The sequence below is a fragment of the Chiloscyllium punctatum genome, chromosome 4 (genome assembly GCF_047496795.1).
Source record: "Chiloscyllium punctatum isolate Juve2018m chromosome 4, sChiPun1.3, whole genome shotgun sequence".
Taxonomy (NCBI): Eukaryota; Metazoa; Chordata; class Chondrichthyes; order Orectolobiformes; family Hemiscylliidae; genus Chiloscyllium; species Chiloscyllium punctatum.
In genome coordinates, this window is record NC_092742.1 from 37063471 (window position 1) to 37086889 (window position 23419).

A 23419-nucleotide genomic window follows, 5' to 3' on the forward strand; every position below is an offset into this window, starting at 1 on the left:
ACAGTTATGGCAGAACCATGCTATTCATTTCATGACTTTTTTGTTAGACTTGCTTCCTGAAATGAACATTAGAGTTATGAGAGCATCATTCTGAATACACGAAGTGTTGCTCTCTCCCCAAAATAATGTCCTATAGTTGTTCTGCAGCCATGACCATGCCACCAGGAAGTCAGCATACTCTCTGGTCTCTTCCCCTAACTAATGGTTTCCTTATTATTCCTGCTCTTCCATTCTTTTCCACTGTTATATCATGGGCTGGCACTTGCTGTACTCCTCGGAGGACTATTGTCATCACCAGAATCTAGAACGAAAAACAAATTGGAGACTCCTATATTATTCACCTGGTTCCCTTTGACTTCCTCGCAGTCATCCACTCCCTGTGTGCTAGTATACCTGTATCCTGTGGTGTGATCACCCCTCGAAATGTTCTATCTGCTGAGTCTTCTGTCTCACAATTGCTCTAGTGTGTATCCAGTGAGCCTCAAGTGTTAAAACCCAGAGCTCAAGTTTCTACAGCTCATGACAGTTTCTGCACACTTTCATCTGAATATACCACTCACTTAACATTAAATAAAATAGCTTGAGTCAACATTCTGCCACCTCAGACAATGTGCAGTGGGCATGACACGGGACCAATAGAGGGATGGATGTTCCATGAAATCAATGTGAATCTGTTGCCACACTGATTGAAGCCACATTGGTGAAAGGGCAACAACAGCAGTTCTTTCCTTACTAATGCAGAGGATTCTCATGATCCTGCTTTCTCCTTAATCTGAGAGTTCACATTTGACTGTCAAAAGGTAGCTCCTGGTTATTTCTTTCACCCACACAATACATGTGCATGTGGTTCAGCACCTTTCCTCTTTACAGGAAGGGAAAACAACTTTCATTCCCCACATTAATATGAACAATTCCTAACCCTGGACAGTAGGAGTGCAATTCTAGGCAGTTTCTTTGACAAGTCTTTCCCCTTAGGACTAAGCCCATGGCTGGATTCAAGATTGGATCATTTTATGTAATATTCCACACATGACTCCCTGACACTGGTAGTTTGTCTTTCCAGTTTTATTTACTAATGGGACAAGGACATCATTTCTGGCTAGCATTTATTGCCTATCCTTATCTGCCCTCAAGGTGGTGGTGAGCTGCCTTCTTGAACTGCTGCAGTCCACATGCTGTAGGTTGACGCAAAATGCTTTTAGGGAGAGAATTCCAGGATTCTGACCCAACAATAGTGAAGGAACAGTGATATATTTCCAAGTCAAAGATATTGAATGGCTTGGAGGGGAAGTTGCAGGTACTGGCTTTCCCATGTATCTGCTGCTCTTGTCCTTCTAGATAGAAATGGTCATGGGTTTGGAAAGTGCTGTCTAAGGACCTTTGTTGAATGTCTGCAGAGCATCTTGTAAATAGTGCCTACTGCTGTTACTGAGCAGTGGTGGAGGGAATGGATGCTTGTTAGTGCACTTTGCTTTCACCTGTTTCAGTCCTCCTTCCATCCCCTTCCTCAACACTTCAGATTCCTAAGTAACTGTTAAGTTGCATTCACTGCTCTTTCTTTCAATTAGAAAATTTTAATTAGTTTCCATTCACCGCACCCATTTCTCTTGCCTTCAAGTAGCTCATCTCCCACACTTCTGATCTTAAAGCTTCCAGAATCAAAAGTTTCCCTTACTCTTGCCTTCAATTGATTATTACCTCTTGTGTAATGCAATCATTAAACACAACTTCCACTTCCAATAGTACTACTCCCTCCTAGTCCACTACACAAATATCCTTAAATTCCCTTGCAAGTGCAGGAAGTTCAACAGCCACACTAACACTTCCTCCCTTCTCAGTGTAAAGATCCTGAACACACTCCCTTTCAGTAAAACTACCTTTGCATTTCTTTCATTATCTTACTGTGTTTGCAGGTCACAATGCAATCCTTATTTTTTCCCCCAAAACATGCTCATGGGATTGGATATTGCTGGCTAAGCCAGATTTATTGCCCATCCCTAGTTGCCCTCAAGAAGATGTTGGGGAGCTGAATTTTGAACCAATGCAGTCTTTGGTGAGTTTCCATTTGATTTTGGGGAAAACAGATTGTATTATCTCTTCATAGGCCACTGAATCTCAGTCCAATGGGCTTGATCTTGACTTTTTGGTTATCTATCATTTGAAATTTCTGTGCCCTGACCTACCCTTCCCTCTCGGTCCTTGATCACCTACACGGTCCCAATATACTCAACACAAAACTGAAGAGAAGCACTTTATCTTTTAACTGGACGCTTTACAGTCTTCTGGATTCAATACAGCTAAATAATTCAGATTTTCGTTTGGTTGGAATTTTTTTTTGCTGAGGATTCAGTTTATCATGTTTATATCTTTTGTTTCTTTACTTCAGCCATTATTATTTTTATCTTTCACTATTGTTCCTTTTGAAATGTAATCTTTCCTGCCTTGCACCCCTCCACAATCATTCCCTTTAGTTCTTTCCTCTTCTTTCCCTGCCTTGCTTAAAAAAACTGCTAGATCTCTGAAGTATTGTAACTTCTGACGAAGGGTCACTGACCTGAAACATTAACTGTATTTCTCTGTCCACAGATGCTAGAAAAGTTTAAGTCTTGCTGTATATAGAAAGTAGCAATAAATAGAAAACAGTGTCTAGCCTAGGACTGGCCAATGAATTTAGAAATTAAAATATGATCACTCAAATTTTAAATAAAAGCAATTGCAAATATAAAAAGTAGGGCTTCAACTTTAACATATTTTGTTTTTATAAAACAAAACAAGACGTGTAACAGCTTGTAACAACTGGAAATTCAAAACAGGGGAGTCGGTATCTGTATAGATAAATGTTTCAGTTATAATGCTTCCTCAGTACTGAAAATTAGAAGATAAACAAGCATTTCAGTGGAACCAGAAAAAAAATAATGAGATGGCAACAAAATGAACAAATACTTAATCCCAGGAAGGAAGATCTGAAACAATGTAGAAAATAACCAGACGAATGCTACAGAGCGGTCATAAAGAGGAAGTGAGTATTAAGCAGAGAAATGTGTTATTGAAGTTTCAGAAGAATTGGGAATTAAGAAAGGAACCTCAAGGAATGGAAGGAAGTGAAAAATCAAAGACGACTTAGGGCAGGTTGAGCATTCTTCCCAGGCAGCAGAAAGCTAGACTCACACAAGGCTGAAAGTTGAAAAGATCTATATTACAGAGGCAACATGGAGGGACACCATAGAAGAGGTTATTAGGGTGTTCCTATTATTAATATTTTGCGGACTAGTCTCTAAAGGATTCTGAAAATTGGTTCATTTAAAAAACTGTGGAGATATATGAACTTTTAAAGCAAAAATGTCATTCAAAAAGAACACTTTCTCAAAACCACTTACTGGATGTAAGTTATGGCGGTCAGGAGATGGGGCTATTCAATACTGTTTGAATTCAGCTGTGGTGTAACTAGGTGAATAGATAAGACCCTAGCTCAGCCGTTGGAATTTTCATGACCTTCTAGGAAAGGCGCCATGAGAGAACTGAGAAATTATAATAGCTAATCGTCCCAGTGGGCTTTTAGGGGACTTACTTTTGACATTTCGTGAATATACTACTGAGAAGATCCTATTGACACCTGAATAGGTCTAGTCTGCAAAGTGACCAGACCAAAAACAATCTAGAACATTTCATACTTTATTCTTTCATTCTCAGAATTAAGAACTATTTGACCAAAGAACACCTCTTACACCCCACTAAGTTAATCACTACAGGGAAAGTTTATTTTTCCTTTTAAAATATAGTGTGTACACATGTATATGCTAGATTATTTAGAATTAAAATATTTATACTTCAATATTTCTAGCTATGCTAATCAGCTTTGCATGTTATCAAAAACGTCTTAGTTATATGACAAATATTATTGCCGTTTAAAGAAAATCGGGTCAATCTTTTTCCATTCTTAAACTAATTTAGATATAAATGATAAGAGTGATCATTTTATTAACTGGGCAAAACATTTAAAAACACGCTGTGACCAGTCAAGCAGTGAGACAGACAATGCACTCCTTCCACCTTGGCTGTTTAAATGAGAATTGGCCTTTAAAATTTGAATATCTGGACAACAGGAAGGCAGTGCAGCTTCTCAAAGATAGGCAACTGGGAGATCAGGGCCTAATGCAGGATAGACGATGGGCAAAATATTTTACTTTTTCCTCTTTATTCTGCCTCTTATTCAATGAAAAGGCTTATCTATATTTTGGCTTTTGATTTCAGAGGAAGACTAATTCTCTAAACTTGAAATTTTCATTTTCTCTGTATAGCCACTGATTGACATAGCTCAATATCCCTCCTGAATACATTCATTCAATCTGACCAATATAGTAAGACAGGACTCAATAAAATTGACTGCAAATAATTATTGTTAAATCTCAAACTTCATTTGCGATTTCATGGCTGATGTGTACATTAACATGGCATTAGATTCTTGACTGTGGCTATGCTAAACCAAGCCAATTGGTCAAGGCTGGATCTCAACCCTCCCAATCCCTGAACCAAAACTCTACTGCCAACTGATCTGGTCAGCCTTTGAACATTTCCTGCTTTGGTTTCTGATTTCCAAAGTGTATTTTTTCCCCTAATTTACCCATATATAATCCGATTAACCCATGGTTACTACATGCTATTATCTAGTATATGGTCAGCATGGACACATTCATTTTTCTCCTGATTGATGTGTTTTCCTCCCATGAAGATCCTGTGTGTCCTCCCCTGTCAAAATAACAGATCAATATTCTCAAATTTATCATAAAATTCTAAAAGAAAAAAAAACTAGGAAAAAAGCAATTGAAGTATCAAAATGAAATAGTAAAAATGCATTAAAGAGAAAAAAGAAAGCAAAGTCAATAAAAGAAAATTAAAGGGGAAATTAAATCTTAAAATGGCATGAAATAAGAAAGGATTGTTCCATATGCTAGATGCAGCATATACAGTATCAGCAACAGATTTTACTTTACAATAATGGTTTCACAATGCTGCAGAATATCCAATAAATATTCACCAAATATTTTACTTCCAACATGTCCAATTTAATTAAGAATATTTTTTGGAATATTGCACCGATATGGAATGAAAAAGGGATCATATGAAAAGGAGTGTGGGAATACTGAGTTTTGTGTTCTACCTCAGAAACAATTATTTTAGTTCAATAAATGTTTAAGGCATCATGATTGTGTTTGTCATGCTGGAAGGTCCAGCTCAGTTTTTTTCTGTACACGGTTATTTATATAAAAAAAGATAATTTATAAAAATTTTTATAGAGAACAGGATGGGAGTGGAGGTGAAGGGATATTATTCAGGCACCCATTGGCATGACCATTGCATTGTTTAGAACGTGGGCAAAATGTTGTCAATAAAGAATTACTTTGTTACGTTTGCAAAAAGATAAAATGTGCCATTAAAAAAAAAACGCAGCAAATGAAATAGTGAAATTGTACACCTTCCATGACGGAGTATGCCTTGATTTGAGCAAGCCAATCTCACTGCACATTAATCTCATCTGTTTTATATTATCACTTTTCATTCAAAAGTAGTTAATTGAAAAATGCGCATTAATAGCTGAGAAACAAAGATCAAACCTGAACTCATCTTAAAACTATGAACTTGGTCAAGTTGGAGGCTTAGTCTGTTTCTTTAGGAAAATTGGAGAAGTTCAAACAAATGAAAGCAATATTAAAATCAAAGTACCATATGAAAGCTGACAGCATCTTAAAGAAAGTATGCTGTAAGAAAACAATATAAATCTGTGGGAAAATAAAATTAATATTTCCAAGATCAATAATTAAACTATATTATAGAACAAAAAAAAATGTCATGGCCCTTTAGCCTGAACAGTTCAGAAATGTTTGGTTCAATACATTGAACTAATGTTTATACTAGCTGTTCCTCTATTACATTTTCCTTACACCTAAACCCATCTGTGGGACATCTTTTGATGCCTAAAATTCTTTCAATAATATTTAATGTCATAAACTATTAAAATGTAGCTTTTGATAAGACATATCCTTAAAGGATGCTTCTACATTTGAAATATTTTTTCACTAATATTATAACTGAGAAATAGTAAACTTACACATTTTAAAATTTATCCACTCAAATCACTGTAGTCTCAAGTAGTTGCACCTAATGATTTCTTCAATTACACAGTTTGTATCTCAATAATGCACAGAAGTCCATTCCAACTGGTTATCATTCACGGTTATGAGTAAAACGTTCCAAGTATGAATCCTTGTTGTTTCGCAAACTTGAGCTTTTAATGCTAAATTTTGCTTGCACAGTTTAATTTATATTGAAATTCCAATTTTCTTATACAGCTCTAGAAGGGTAATGCCTGAATATTTATTTGTGGCTGAAAAGATGGCAGGAAAAATATCAGCTCTCCTCTTAAACCCACTTACAGTTGGTCAAAACAAATAATCTTATAGTTTCTTTTTAGCAAAGTTATCCTTCAATTAAAACAACTTGCCGGCAAATGATCAAGCCAATTACCAAGGTTTTCTTGAGTAAAAGAGGAATCTATTGTCCATTAACAGAAAAAAAATTTAAACTTATTAATATGTATTTTGTATGTGTCTGGTATAGTGAGAAATAGAGTTACACAACTTAGAAGTCCTTGAGATGCTGGATTTTAAAATCTGGGGCCACAGTTGATTAATTTGTTGACTCATATCCATAAGCAGAATATGGTGGCAGAGTTCTCAGTGTATGGTTAATTTTCACAAGGTGCTTTCCACTGGTCATTGCTTTTTCTAGATGAAGGAACCAGGTAGGAGTGCAAACATTCTGCTATTATAAACCCATGTTCTTTTTTTGGCTCTGATGAAGAAAGCAACTGCTGAAATATAGTTTAGATGTGTAATCTGAAGCCCAGCTTTGTCTTTCCAAACCAGATAACTGATAGATAAGCCTTTCATCTTCCAATTTGTGAAATTATACAAATGTGAATTAAACAGCGTATGTCAATTTCTTGATGTTGACTCAGTTGCCTTATTTCAATTACTTTAGACAAAAATGGTAATTTTAGTGCAGGTGGCTTAGTTTACTCCACATGGGTCTCCTGAATTTTGCCTAAATCTGTGGCCAGGTGAGCACTGCAGCCGATTTAGTTTGACCTTTTTAAAAACTGGTGTTATAATGGAGATCTTTCACAGGCTAAAAATCAGATGATAGTTTAAATTCAATAGTTCATATTTAACCGCTATTACAGGCCATTGTTCAGATCTCTTAAGCATTAAATTTCTAGGCAACTGCAAATTGGGGTCACAGTCTGACAAATTCAGACCTTTTTCTGACTAGTATCATACTGTTTTAAACTATATAGAGAAAAAAGGTGAGGACTGCAGATGCTGGAGATCAGAGTTGAAGAGTGTGGTGCTGGAAAAGCACATCCAGTCAGGCAGCCTCCAAGGATCAGGAGAACCGATGTTTCGGGCATAAGCCCTTCATCAAGAATTTCTCCATGTTTATGCTTCAGGTACTGTACTTTCCATTTGTCTGCATTCAATTGTCTGCACAATGTTCAACTTGCTTCAGTAATGTTTTGAAAAACAGATTCCCCAGTTTTTTCCTCAATTACCATGCTTCAAAATCCATTTAAAAGTCTGAGAGTTTATCAAATTCATTTTGGACATTTAAGTACACAATAGCTTAAGTTTTTCGAACAGCAAGAACTGATTGTGCTCACAGCTAATCAAGCTGAACATCCGTGAGATGCGGATTTTACCTATTGTTAATTTCATTAAGATGCCAACTGCCGGGGGATCTCTGGGGTGTAACATTAGTTAGCCAATCTGATTGCTGATTAAGAATTATTCAAAGTAACAAGTTTTTTTTTCAAAACATTCACTTTATAATCTTACAGAAAAACAAATAAAGATGAAACACATTCACGGAAGCTGAAATATTGAAATCAATATTTTAAAATTAAATATCCTGATATTTTATCAAGGAATGGAGAAACTTAAACATTTTGTTGATATAAAATGGTTTCTCAGGTAGAAAGATTGTTTGGCAGTAATGGGATAATATGCTATTTAAAATCACTTAATTCAACAACTTTTTTCTTTAAAAAGAAGGGCTTTTAGAAAAAAAGAATAATGCAATTAAAGTGAAAGTACTGGTGATTTCCATCAAAAGCACATCTCTGGAGAAGCAGGAAATCAGGTACAACTACTTGTTGATCCCTCGGTTTCCCCGCACTTGTGCAGATGTCATAAGTCACTGTCAGTTTCACAGAGTAATGAAAGTGAACACTATCATTACACATGCAAAATCAAGGTCAATGTCTTGGTTTTGCCATAATGGTAGATTAAAATCAACTTTTTTAAAGAAATTAAAATCAGACCTATTTTTCCCCACGCAACTGTTGCTGTTGTGAGGTTGTTGCATGGATAATCCTCAAGCTTACTTTTGATGAACAATTTAATTATATTACATAGAATTGAAGGAAGTCAATCATGCTTACTTCCAAAATAAATGTAAAAAAAGATGCTGTGACTTTGGATCTTCCTAAATACTACCATTACACAAAGAATAATTAACAAGTTGTTAATTATGATGGATGTGCTATTAGTTGACACCCCAAAAGGAGGTTTGGGCTGCAGAAAAGTACACATTTACATAAGCATTCAAAGCAAATGACAATTGACTATAAGCACCAAAGGATGCTCATGAAATGCCCAGATACATTGATGTCTATTTTACTTTTGCTGCTTTTATATTCATAATTCAGGTTGCTATTCCATATAGCTCATAGGAAAAGGGCAGTTAAAGCCTGTCACTTAGCAGTGGTCACACATACACAACAATTGCCTAATCTCTCAAAACTTGGAGCCATACCAGACTTTGACTATTAACGGTGTTTCTCTCTTCACAGATGCTACTAGACTGATTGAGTTTCTCCAACACTTTGTTTCAGATCTCCAGCATTTGCAGTCTTTTGCTTTTATCTCAAAACCATTTTGCTGGCATAAATGTCATCCAACTCAAGAGATTTGCATGTTTTAGGACTTGATAATGAATTTGGGCCTTGTACTCTTTTTACTGTTCCCACCCTCCCTTCCGAGAAGCATGACACTGGTGTTTTCTCTTGTGAATATCTTCAGGAAGTAGATATAAGGAGTGTTTACCATAATGTGCTAATATGATGTTTTGAATACATTTTAATGCTATAATTTTCCAGTGGTAGTGTCCCTACCCTGGACTGGAGGACTGTGTTCAAGTCCCAACTGCTTCAGAGATGTGTAATAACTTCTGAACAGGTTGATTAGAAAAATAGGTTAATGCTATATCTTGTCCAGCAGGCCCCACATTTTCATTTAATGAGAGCTATTCTGTTAAATCAGTCTATGCTTTTCTCATATTTCATTTTGCAATCTGAGCAAACATTTGATGTCTATCTCCATGTTTACAGACTTTAGATGGAGTGGTGCTGGAAAAGCACAGCAGTTCAGGCAGCATCCAAAGGAGCAGGAAAATCGACGTTTCGGGCAAAAACCCTTCATCAGGAATAGATGAAGGGTTTTTGCCCGAAATGTTGATTTTCCTGCTCCTCGGATGCTGCCTGAACTGCTGTGCTTTTCCAGCACCATTAATCTAGAATCTGGTTTCCAGCACCTGTAGTCATTGTTTTCATCATGTTTACAGACTTATCTGTTTCTCTAACAAGCAGGATAAATAGTGGGGAAGTAGTGGATATAATACATTTGGATTTTCAGAAAGTGCTAAACATAACAATAGGTTATGTAAGATAGAAACCCATGGTGGGGTGGGTGGCATTTTTAGGAAGGCAACTTCGAGTCAGAGACATACAGCATGGAAACATCCATGCCAACCAGATATCCTAAATAAAACTAGTCCCACTTGCCAGCATTTGGTATGTTTCCCTCTAAATCCTTCCTATTTACATCCCCAACCAGATGCCTTTTAAATGCTGCAATTGTACCAGTCTCCACCACTTCCTCTAGCAGTTCATTCCATAGGCGCATCACCCTCTGGGTGAAAATGTTGCCCCTTCGGTCCCTTTTAAATCTTTCCCCTCTCATCTTAAACCTATGCCCTCTGGTTTTGGACTGCAGCCACCGTGGATAAAATACCTTGTCTATTCACCCTATCCATGCACCTCATGATTTTAATTAACCTCTATAAAGGTCACCCCTCAGCTTCTGACACGTACAGGAAAATAGCCCCAAGCTACTTAGCCTCTCTCCGTAGCTCAAACCCTGACAACATCCTTGTAAATCTTCTGATTTCACAACATCCCTATGACAACATCCTTGTAAATCTTCTGATTTCACAACATCCCTATGACAGCATGGAGACCAGAATTGAATGCAGTATTCCAAAAGTGGCCTAACCAATGTCATGTATAATTGCAACACGACTTCCTAACTCCTGTACTCAATGCATTGACCAATAAAAGGCAAGCACACTAAACACCTTCTTCACTATCCGGTCTACCTGCGACTCCATTTTCAAGGAATGATGAACTGTCACTCCAAGGTCTGTTTGTTCAGCAATACTTACCATTAAGTGTATAAGCCCTGCCCTGATTTGCCTTTCCAAAACACAGCACCTCATATTTATCTAAATTTAATTAAAGTTCATCTTCCATTCCTCAGCCCATTGGCCCATCTGACCAAAATCCTGTTGTACACAGATTACCTTCTTTACTGTCCACTACACTTCCAAGTGTCATCTACAAACTTACTAAGCATATATCTCATGTCCACATCCAAATCATTTATATAAATGACAAAAAGCAGTGGACCTAGCGTGGATCCTTGTAGCACACGGCTGGTCACAGGCCTCCATCTGAAAAGCAACCCTCCTTCAAGCCAGTTTTGTATCCAAATGGCTAGTTCTTCCCATATTCCATATGATCTATATATGCCACCACCCATTAGATGAGCTGAGTATTATTTACATGGCGAAAGACTGCAAAAACCTGCAGCATAAGGGATTTAGGAGTCCTACTGCATGAATCACAAAAAGCTAGTAGTTCAGCAGGTAATAAAAAGGCAAGGAAATTAAATTTAGGCCTTTTTTCAAAGGGAATGGAATATGGAAGAAGAGAGGTTTTGCAAAATTACTTAGGCACTTGTCAGACCACAGCCGGAAAACTGAACAATTTTGGTCTCCTTAGCTGAGGAAAGATATAATCGGCAATGGTGGCACTCCAGAGATGAATCACTTGGCTGATACCAGACAGGAGTGGATGTGTTATGAGGAGATGTTGAATAGTTGGGCTGCATTCATTGAAAATTAGAAAAGTGAGTGGCAACTTCATTCTACAAGGTTCTTAGAGGACTTGACAGGGTAGATTTGGAAAGATTGCTTCCCCAGGAGAGGACATAATACCTGGGTTAGATATTTGAAACAGGTGAAGAGAAACTTCTTCTCTCAGAGGGGAGTGAATTCAAATGATTTTTTAATGCAGAGGGCTTAAGACTGATTCATTCATATATTCAAGGCTGAGATAGACAGTTCTTTTTTAAAATGAGTAAGGCAATTAAAGGCTAGAGGGAAAACGCAAGGTAGTAGGAATATTAGGTCAGCCATGATTTTACTGAATGGTGGAGCAAACTCAATGGGCTGAATGGCCTACTTCTGCTCATACATCTTATGGTCTTGAAGTACAAGATTTTAGTAGGTATTTCTTCCTCTGTATTTCAGCTTTACTGTTTGTTAATCCATTTTTCCTATATGATCTTAGGTATTTATTTCTACTTACTTCATATGAGCTTTCAAAACAAAAAAGTTACTGCATTTGTCTTATGAAATTATGTAAATATTATCTGCCAATCCACTAGTTTTAATTCTCCTCTAATTTGATTTGATCCTTTCATATTTATGACTGAACCATAAGAGAGAGGCAGAAAACCAGCAAGTAATGGACATAGCAATTTTTCACCAATAAAGTGACTGAAGGGACTTAAATCTAGCATTTTGGTATGGGCACATCAAATTCTTCACAGGAAAAACATTAGCCTAATTTTAAAATAAAAACACAATTAAATGCAACTTAACTTGAACTTAAAGGATCGACATGGAATTAATAATTTTGAGTGCTTTTCCTGTTTCATAGCAAATTAACTCGGATTGCAACTGCTGCCTCAAACTCACTTCTATTGACCACTGGGGTAAAATCTACCTGTTCACACTCATTGATGTTTTCCTTTGAGCAATGATACAGGAAGCAACTACTCCATAATTATTGCTATAATTCAACAAATTGATCATACTTTGGACTTGTTTATAAAAAAAAACCCAAAAATAACACTTATATGGAAATACAACAGTTACATTACACTGTTATAAATATTCAGGTTTTATCAATCAATATTTTGTATTTTTAAATATTATGCAGCAGTCTGGCAATATTTAACCCCAGGAAAGTTATTTCAAATTCCACATATTGATCTAAGCACATGACTGCATAAAATGAATTGATTGCATTATTTTAACAAATTATTTTAATTTCTCTATATCCAGAGATGTAAAATAAGGAATTGATTCATGACAAATTACAAAAGGCATTTTGAATTGAAACAATGCATCAAAAACATTAATATGTAAAACATATGAAACTGAATAAAAACATTGCAGGAAACCATACATTTTCTTCATGAAAATATTCCAAAGTCCCATAGCTGTTTTCATAAAGTTTTTTTTGTATATACAATTGTTTGGTTAAATAAAGTCAGCAGATATTTAAAGAATAGCTGAAAAGGAATTGCTAAATTGAGGAAATATTGTTGCAATAATCAGTGTTAGTACCTTAATTCGACTGAATCTCAAAAAGGTTGAGTCCAAGGAACTACTTTTTAAAAAAAAATCTAGATTAGTAAAACTGTAGAAGTGGACTCATTCTAAGGAAACGAGTCTTCCCGTGCGTAGACCTAAGAGCAAATGAAAGACGAAGGAATTCGTTTTTTAATCTGACAAAGAATTCCCAAGATGCTTTCTCGATATTACAAATTTATTGTAGTGCATTTCTGATGATGATTTGGAGCTCGCATTTCACTTCGCTGTTCGTGGTATAACTCAGTCATGTAGCATGCACCATTCACCCGATCAACATTAGGCAATCTTGCACAGATTTGCCCTCGACTTTTTGGTGTCTCGATCACGAAAGGGTAAAACATTTCTGACAAATTCTGTCTTAATGGCACTACCGCTTCTGCACTACCTGATCATACGGGTTGCTCTCCAGCAGCTTCGTACAGATATCAGCGCAGAATTGGAACTTGCGCCTTCTGAAATAACTCCAGGCCAGGAACATCGGATCCATATCCAGCCCCATCGTAGTCCAATCCCCGAGGACTGAATCGGGGCCTATCTCCGTCACCCCCAGCAACGGCATCCCGGGGTCCTAGCGAACCATACGGTGGCCGTATCACTGCCCAACAGAGCAGCAGCTGCAATTTTATATATCTTGCGCTGGGAAGAAGCGCAGCTACATATGGAATAGTATTTACCACAAAATACAGTCATCATGATAAGCTGCGTGACGTTTTCTTTTTTTTGTTTATAATTGCATTTGGTGTGATTTTTAAAACCGGCAATCTAAAGCACGGTAGTGATTACGACCTTGAGCTTCCCTGTGACTTGTCAATCAGCTTGTTCCAGTTGTCAGTATCAATGACCATTCGTAAAACAAAAGCGCTGCCTGTGTGTTTAAATATCATTGCAGGAGGAAGTACATTCTTTTACTTACATGAACAGTATCTTGCATTTGATACATTTGTAAAGCGTGTCATAATATTTTTATTAAATCGCCCTGGATATTCTAATAAGCCTTGTATGCGGAATATTCATTTATTAATTTTGTCAGTCATGCCACATCAATGTCATTTTCTCATTATTTCAGAAATTGAACTATGACACGAAGATAAATGATTTATTCAGCATTTAAACAAGTGAATACTCGCTGGATTTTTTTTGAGGAAAAAATAAAAACAAGCCAAGAACGCAGATATTTTAAACTGACGAGAGAAATAAAGCATAAAATTTGTGACTATTGGAAACCTGAAAAAGAACACAGAAGAAGCCTAAACACCTAGCAGGTCAGGCAGCAAAGGTTAAAAAAAGGTTTCAACCATAGATGCAGAAAATGCTGGAAATATTCAGCAGGTCAGATGGTGTCTGGGGAGGTATAGATAATAGCTTCCAGAATATTCTGCTTTTATTTCAAATTTGTAACATGCATCTGTACTGTATTCCGGTACTACTGTTTCAGGTACTGTGTGACCCTTCATCAAGACGAGGTTAGTGACAGTACCGTAGTCGATTATTGTTTATACCATGGGAAGGTTGTAATCTATTTTCCCACACATGCCCGCCTCAGTCTTTTCACACTCCGTCTCAAGATTTCCAGCCCCTTAAAACTGGTTTGATTGACGGCTCCAGGTCGATGCCTCCTCGCACCATTAGTTAATCGTTCCGCTGATCAAATCAGCCCTTATTTCCTACCACCTCCTGCTGCTCTCCACCGCCAGTGACAAGCAGGCAGGAGCACCAAAGGACGAGAGCCTGGAAGTGGGCGGCAGCTGAGTCTGATTGACGTGAGGATTAGATCTCTCATTGGCTGTCAGCAATGTCCATCAGCAAGATGCTGACAAGTGGTTGGCTCGGCTGGCGTGGGTGGGGACAAACATGCGCGCGGCGGGCGGAGGTGTTAAAGCGCTGGATATACAACAGCTGGCAAAAGGCGAAGAGCGAAGGCAACCTGTCAACCCGCGGAGGTTTTTGCAAGGCTCTCTATCTTGTTGAAGAAAAATTATATTTTTAAATAAGGGTTTGACGTCATGCGTTACTGACGTTCGTGTTTGCACAGTGTGCGTGGGAGAGCACCAGAGAGAGAAAAAATAAAATGCATGACAACTGTTGAATGTTCGCGCATCTTCAGTCGGGTGCTGTATAGGCAAGAGAAGACAAGGTTAGGAAGAGGAGAGACATTCAGCTAAGACCGGCGTCGCGCTGTGACAGTGACAGTGACAGTGGGACGAGGCGATATGGCTGATGGAGCGGCACCGAACTGCCACCTGCGCTTGGAGTGGGTTTATGGCTACCGTGGACATCAGTGTCGGAACAATCTCTACTATACCGCTTCCAAGGAAATCGTTTATTTCGTTGCGGGTGTTGGAGTGGTTTATAACACGCGGGAACATAAACAAAAATTCTTTCTGGGTCACAGCGATGATATAATCAGGTATTTTATCTTGATTTCTTTAGGCATTTGTGCATTTATAATCCCGTTCGTGGTTCGGGCGTCCCATTATCCGGCCGAATGCAAGGTTAAGGCAAAATTAAATCGCGAGTCCACAAATCTGGTTAGTTCCTTTTGGACTTTCAATTAACTGCTTAGTGTACGCCAATTATTCAAGTGTGTAGGTTATAGAATTTTAAAAGGAATTATATTTGATTCACAACTTTTCCCCTCATTCCTTACCTATTTGGATAAATTTAATCTTGGAACATTTAGTAAGACGATGTTCATAAAGACATTTTTATTTCCGTTAGTCATGTCACAATATTATTGATCTGAAATCCCTATTTCCTGCATAAAGGCGACTCACTTTGAATTACGATGCTTCCGTAAAATATGTTTAAATATGTCTCTCTGTTGCCATTCGGATAAGATTAATGTTTTAACAATTAATTGAATGGGTTAGTCCATGCTGCACACTGAGATTGCATTTAGGCCTATAAAATGTATCTTGCTGTTAGATTCCTACAGCGCTCAGCATAGTCCAAGTTAATCTAATTGTATTTTGTTGGTATGTTTTATATATAACTGCTCACCATGTAGGATGCATTTTAAGTGATTCCGAATGCCCAATTTCTGGTAGGTAGCCGTTGATTGTGATTGCATGCACTTCAATTCGAACCCTGCAACTTTGAAAGCCCTCATTGGAACGGTTCCCAATACTAAATAAAAACTGATGTATTTATTAAAGGGAGCGATCCTCGGATGATTGTTCTTTTGAACATTCGGATGGTTTGTGTTACCGGAGCGTTTTATAGAACTCAAGCAGCGGAACCTAGGCCATTGTTTAATAAATAAAAGTACCCTGCATTCCCTTTGAAGCTGTAGTACAGTTGGTCAGAAAATTCATAACATGTATAATTTATCCGATGTAGTAATCCACTTTTAGATTCCGCGGTGCGTATCTATTTGTGTTGAAGGATGGTTCTTGACTCCAAATTACAAAGGTTAAATCTTACAAACGACAGATGGACTGCCGTTCACCGTCCTTTGAGTCAGAAGTGAAAGATTTAGCTGTTCAAAGAAAGACGTCTTTCTGAAAAGACGTTTGGACAGAACCTGAAACTAAACGGTCAGAGTGATCTGAAGAACATTGTAATTTAGCACGCATGGAAACATATATTTTAACAGCGCATATTCGATTGTAATAAAGTTGGTATTGTGTGCAAAGAAACTGAAATTACACAACAAACAGGATTGTCTTAATTCAATTCATTAATTTAAAATCGTGACATAATGTGATCAGTTGGGGGTAGTAAACAGCTGATAAGGATGTGTACTTAGAGGTTAATGGACAGGGGTGAATTACAAGGATGTAATTTTATCCAAGGGATATAAATGACATCTAAATTATATAATTGAAGCTTAACAGGTTTGTAATTGCTATTTGGATTCAGAGACTGGCAGATACTCTTGAACTTGATCCTGGCATTTCATTTTGGAAATAAAATTTTCTACAAAACTTTATTGGTGGCAGTTGCCATTAGTGTTCCTCGTGAGTTCAGAGATAAGTGAAAGGAATGGGAATGCTTTCAGCTCTTAACTATCCAGACATCTGCATAGTTGGGAATGATGGGATACATGAAGAGAATATTTTCACGTCCAAACTTAGCAGTCATAAATATAAGTTAGTCAACAAATTCGATAAGGAATTTGAGAGAAAATGTCATTACTACTGTGTACAATGCCAATCAGACAAAAAAATTGTTTAACCTGGATATGTTTAAAATGCTAGACTTCCAATACAGCAACCAGAAGAACTGAAGAGAATCAGCACAAAAGACATGCCTTTTGTGTTTTAGAGTCTAGTTGTCCTAAAATACAATTCAATGTCCAGTGGAAATGAATGGATGTAAATGGGTTGGGATGGGTTATCAGGTCAAATTGAGACATGTTTAAATGGCTGGGTTGGGATAACATAAGGTCGATTGGGGGTAGTCTGGTGATGAAGGCTTGTCATGTTGGATTGGGGGAGCTAGTCAAATGCTTGTCACATAGGAAAGGGTAGCTGAGTGAAGATATGGGGACAGGGTCAAGAGAGTCATTGTGAATGGGGTTGCAGGAGTGTGAGGGTGTCAATTACACAGTCACTTAGAACTTAGACTGAAGAATCCCAGCTTAACATTTCCTGGGTAACTATCCAGAGAAGTATTTTGAAAGTGCCTGAAGCCTCTGACTCTAAATCTGAGCTGGAGACATTTTTTTTCAATGATCCCAAGAAAAAGAGGAATTGCCAACTGAACGTTCAACTTTCCAAGACAACCTTGAGGAGGTTATCACTTTAGGACTTTCACAGGGCCATGACACATCTTGGGTGAGGTGCCTGCCCTCTGACAATTTGATGACTGGCAGATCTAGGTCACTGTCTGTACTTCCAGACATTGTTTGGTTCAACAATAAAATATCCATTTGAAGTGAATTCACAGACTGTGTATTTCAATGTCACATATGAATGATTCCCACTCTACCATACTACTAAAAGTGGTGCATAAGCAGGATGATTGGCAAACTAATCCAATCTCTTGATCAACATCTAAGGAAGACACCTGGTGGTGTCCACTGCAAATTGCAGTAAATGGAAATGTTCATGTTCAGAATGAAAAGGCCAATTGAAAGAGAATGCAGGAGTTGTAGAAGAAATATTTAGTAAATCATAGTTTGTTACAATACAGAATGTGGCAATTTGGCCCATGTCCATGCTAAATCACTGCCAAATCAATTCCCCTAGTCCCACTTCCCCCACTCTTTCCACATAGCCCTGAAATATTTTTCTCTGCAGTTGTTTGTCCAATCCTCTTTGGAAGCCATTATTAAATCTCTGTCACACCTTCTGGCAGCGCATTTCTGATCTTAAGCAGTCACTGTCTATATAATTTTCTCTTCATGTTATTGTTAGTACTTTTGTCAACTATCTCACATTAGTGTCCTGGATCTACTTTGTCTAAATCATCATATGATTTTGAATGCCTCCATCAAGTCTTGTCCCTCTCTCTAAAGAGAGCAATTCTAATTTCACCAACTCATTAACATGAAATCTTTCATTCAACAAAAGTCTTGTCAATGTTTCCATCCATATTTATTCAGGGAATGGAAACATCACTGACGATGCAGGTTTACTTCCCATCTCTAATTATCCTTAAAAATGAGTGGGGAGCTGCCGTATTGAACCGTGGCAATCTATCTAGTGTATATGCAGTGCTGTTAAAAAGTAGTTCCAGGATTATGACCAAGCAACAATGAAGGAATGGCAATATATTTTCAGGTCAGAATGTGTGCGATTTGGAGGGGAACGTACAGATGGTGTTCTGAATGTCTGCTGTCCTTGGCCATTCTATATAAGAATCCAAATATACATCCAAGTCTAAGTTATTAATATATATAAAGTAAAACAGAGCCATTAATTGTGGCTCCTAGAACACCTTATTGTGCAGCTCCCTCCAGCCCAGTCTCAAAAGTCCATCGCCACTCTGTTTCTTGTCACTCAGCCAACTTTGAATCCATGCTGTCACTTTCAATTAGCTTCAACTTTGCTGCCAAGTCTGTTATGTGGCTTATTATGGACTGCCAAATTGCATTTGTTACACACCATGTCGACCACAATATCCCCTCCATGTATTCCTATTATATAAACAAAAAACGGCTGTTTAACAAATCAGTGCTGACTTTCCCTAATCAATCCACATTTGTCCCAATTATTTGCCAATTTTGTCCTGGACTATTTCTCATAGCCAGAGGTAAATTGAATAGCTTGTAAATGTTGGATTTAGGAGAAAGTGAGAACTGCAGATGCTGGAGGTCAGAGTCAAAAGTGTGATACTGGAAAAGCACAGCAGGTCAGGCAGCATCTGAGGACCAGGAGAATCGATGTTCCTGATGAAGGGCTTGTGCCCAAAACATCAATTCTCCTGTTCCAATGTTGGATTTATCCTTGCGCACTTGTTCAAAGATTTAATTTTTTACTTTTCATAACAATGGAGGCCACAGGATGTTGAACCTTTCACCTTCTATCTTGAGGGCAAGGCATGAGAATTTGAAAACCTACTTAATTATTTGAAATATTTGCAAAAGAGGGTGGAATCCAAAATAGATAATCTTCTGATATGAGCAAATGATTGACTGTTAGCTTATTCTAATGTATAAATTAGTTGAGTGAGATTATATAAAGTAATGGTTCCAGGTTTATGCTGCACATTGATATTGCAGGTGATGGTTCAGCCGACAAAAAAATTAGCACTTTTTCCACTAGTGTAATTACAATTCAATAATGGAGCAAATTCACAAAATACAGTGCACTGGAAATATGCTTTCTCCCTCAAAGTTCATGAGTTATTTGCTTTTGTGAGTACGGGTTAACGATGTACATTAAGGTTGAAAATTAGCCACGCAGAAAACCTCTTAATGTAAGTGGATTAAAATATGTGCAGTTTTTGTGACCCGTAACCAATTTTGTTAGACATTGAGACCTCCCAAGCAAAGTGTCCCCTCATCAATCTTCTATTTATAGATAAGATGAGAGCTATTATGGACTATTGCAAAAACCCTATTGTATTAAATACAATTAAAGCCTGGAGGGTAATGCGACGAGATGAGGGTAACTTGCAAAAAACCTCCCCTTATACTCTATAGTGGGAGCATCGGGATTTCAGCCAGGGCTGACAGATGCTACATTTAAAACTTGGAAGTCCAGAGGCATCTCTTGCTTGGAGGACCTGTTCGATGGGGAGGTTATGATGTCTTTTGAGCAGCTGCACCAGAAGTTTGGACTACCTAACAGGGACCTTTTTTTGGTATTTTCAAATACGAGATTATATACAGAAGAAGGCCACATTGATAAGCAATCCCGACGAATCGGATAGGGAAAGAAAAGTGCTATGGCCGATGGGGCCGCCCTCGGTCAGTACTCTTTATCACTCATTATATAATGAGATATCGAAAGACATGGAACGATTATTGAAAACATGGAACCAAGAATTGGGGTTAGAAATCTCTTTAGAAATGTGGGAGGACATCTGGGAAAATGCCAAAAAGATCTCTATTTGTAATAGAACTCAAGCTATTCAATTAAAGATACTCCACATGACTCATAGAGCACCTGAACGACTCACAAAATTTAAGGTAGCAGCATCCCCAATGTGTCCTAAATGCAAAATACAAGTTGGCACTCTCACTCATTGTCTATGGACATGCCATAAGATCCACAGGTATTGGGACAGAGTAGCGAATGCCTTGACACAGATCTTGGGTACAGATATTAGATTGGATCCAATGTCTCTACTCTTGGGCTTTTTAAATTTTCCCTCCCCGGACATGCATGGGAGGAAACTATTTTCCATTCTCTCCTTTTGTGCAAGGAAAAATATTTTAGTGAATTTGGCAGCTGAAGGCCCTCCAGGGCTTTTGAACTGGCACAGGTTAATCATGGAATATATCCCCCTTGACTTCCTCACAAATATGATGCACCAAAAAACTGAATTATTCTATAAAATATGGCAGCCCTTTTTGAACTATATTGACACCGATATTTCGGCCATATTGTCCAGGGCTTTTGATGGCTGTGGTAGTGGTTCTGGCTTGTCTGGGGATCCCCGGGAGGAGGAATTCCGTATAAATACGGGTTTCATTATGACTTAATGTAAACCTATTTTGAGCATTCACTTAGTTATTTAATTATTCTGTTGTTTATCGCTAGTAATGTATGATGTCTTATTTCATGTTTTGGTTGCTTGTAAGATAGATCAGTAATTGGGTTTTTATCTTTTTTTGTGTTGGTTATTATTTTTTTTTCATTTAATTTTATATTGGTGTCTATACTTGTTTGCATTACTTTTGTACTTTTGTAAAAAAAATCTTTAAAAATTTCCTTTTTTTCAATAAAAAAACTATAAAAAAATGTGCAGTTTGAGCGTTGTTGTAGTACAGTGGTAGTGGCCTGGGTTCAAGTCATATCTACTCCAGAGATATGTAATAACATCATTGACCAGGAGGGTTAGAAAATATCTGTAATATGTTGCCTATTATGGATCATTAGAGTAGCCTGGTGCATCATATTTGCATGGTGTTGAAAATTCTATTTTTTAGCAGAAGATCTATGGGTATGAAGAGGCCGTGGTAGACAGAAAAATGTGAAAGGTGGAGGTGACAGTCTGCAAGAGTCTTAGAGGGACAGAGCACTTGTAAATGCAAGTACCACAACTTCATGAACATATCCACCATGTACATAGCTTTGGCAATACATGAGGTGCTCTGCATATGTTTTGCATTTTGTCTGTCTTCCTTAGGCAACACTATGAAGCAAAGGAGCACCAACTTTTAGGATGGCTGTGAAACTAATACAAATGACTTGAATAAGAGAATGGGAAATAGCTTTCTTGAACTAAATCTGAACTGTAACTCTGGGCCTGTTTTGAGTATTATTTTGCATAGTAAGCAAATCAGACAAATTCATAACACTCATTATCACCTGACTGCTATTGCTTTGTGTTCCATTCAATGGTATTTCTGTCACAAATTCTCCTTAAAGAAGTGAAGGTTGGCATTAGATTAAAAGAGGAGACTTATAATTTTGCAAGAATAGTAGTAATTCTGAAGATTGCAAGTGTTTTTAGAAATGAATGAAAAAACATCAAAGGTTGGTTAAAAAGGGGGGAACAAACAATATAAGAATAAGCTAGCCAGGAATGTCAAATCAGATTATGACAATTTTTCTAAAGAGGAAATGGTAAAATATTGAACAAATCTTCAGACTGCCTTGTCAGTAGAAGGTATAAATCACAGACCATAAATGGACAGAAACCTGGGGACTAATAAAGAGTAGTAACTTAAGCTAATTCTTAGCAACAGAGAGAAAAAAAAAGAGAAACACACGAGAGATTAATAGCTGACAAGTTCGAAAGACTTAATAGCCTACATACTAGAATTCTAAGAGAAGTAGTTGCAGAGATAGTGGATGCACTAGTCATGATTTTCTCAAATTCTATAAATTCTAGGAAGGTCCCAGCTGCTTAGAAATTAGCAAATTTAACAATGCTATTCAAGAAAGTTGAGAGAGAGAAGGAGAGAAAACAAGGAACTACAGGTCAGTTAGCCTGATGTTATTCATTTGGGAAGTGCTGGAATCTACTAAGTGAGTCTTAACAATGCACTCAGAAAATCATAATATGATCAATGTCAATATGATTTTACAAAAGGGAAATCTTGTTTGACAAAGATTGTTCGTTTTATGAGGATGTAGCCAGTAGGTTCACCGAAGGCAAACAAGTAGCTGTGGTAAGGATTTTTAAAATGAATTTTATATGGTAGTCACAAAACGTTAATACACAAGATAAAGTCTGATTGAGTTTAGTAATTTTATTAACATGGGTAATGGATTGCTTAATGGATAGGAAGCAAAGAATAGCAATAAAGATTGCAGTATAATGGGATTCATGTAAATCAATGATGTAACAGAACACATGCCTTCAGAAGGAAGACACCAGTTTAGAATGAGCAGTATTTGAAAACCTCCTAAGTAGAGATATAAATGAGCGTTACAATACCTAAGGAGTTGAAGAGCCTTATTGAGTGATAGAAACATAGTATCCCTACAGTGCAGTAAGAGGCAGTTCGGTCCATCGAGTCTGCACTGACCCACCACAGATAATCTCACCCAAACATAGCCTCTCTATTCCCATAACCCCACATTTACCATGGCTAAAGCACTTAGCCTGTACATCCCTGGTCACTATGGCCAATTTATCTTTTAACAGTTAGAGGAAACGGAGCACCTGGAGGAAACCCATGCAGTCTTCAAGGCTGGAATTGAAGCCTTATGGTGGCACCTGATGGGAGGGGTAGTAAAAGCCTTCAGTGACAAAATGTGAAGTTAAAATAAGAGACAAGGGCTTGGTTGAAATGGTGAGACTTCAAGGGCAGGACAGAGGCTTGGAAGATTTCAAAAGTACAAATGATTTAAATGCAGTAGACAGGCCAAGAACTATGAAGACTTGGAGGGGGAATTGAAAGCTGGAAAAGCAGAAGATGCCATCTGTATCTATAGATTGCTAAGGTCCAAAGATGGCCTTTGGTAGAGTGATATGCTCTTCCTGAGGGATGTGGGAGTTTCAGGACATTTTCCATGTT

At 37.6% G+C, this 23419-nt stretch overlaps 2 protein-coding genes across 4 annotated transcripts in view; one reads left to right on the plus strand and one right to left on the minus strand.

Moving 5' to 3' along the window:
* The window catches only part of ttc8 (tetratricopeptide repeat domain 8), a 54246-nt gene extending 40845 nt beyond the window's left edge, over positions 1 to 13401 (minus strand). For both annotated transcript variants that reach the window (XM_072568397.1, XM_072568396.1), the window contains exon 1: positions 13223 to 13401. In XM_072568397.1, the coding sequence (XP_072424498.1) occupies positions 13223 to 13396 (174 nt within the window). In that variant the 5' untranslated portion in view covers positions 13397 to 13401. The remainder of the gene's footprint in view (positions 1 to 13222) is intronic.
* A 1358-nt stretch (positions 13402 to 14759) lies between these two features.
* LOC140476194 (echinoderm microtubule-associated protein-like 5) overlaps positions 14760 to 23419 on the plus strand; it is a 230028-nt gene continuing 221368 nt past the window's right edge. The window contains exon 1 of one of the 2 annotated variants that reach the window (XM_072568398.1): positions 14760 to 15244. In XM_072568398.1, coding sequence (XP_072424499.1) covers positions 15048 to 15244 — 197 coding nt within the window. In that variant the 5' untranslated portion in view covers positions 14760 to 15047. The remainder of the gene's footprint in view (positions 15245 to 23419) is intronic. The other variant, XM_072568400.1, reaches the window with a different exon arrangement.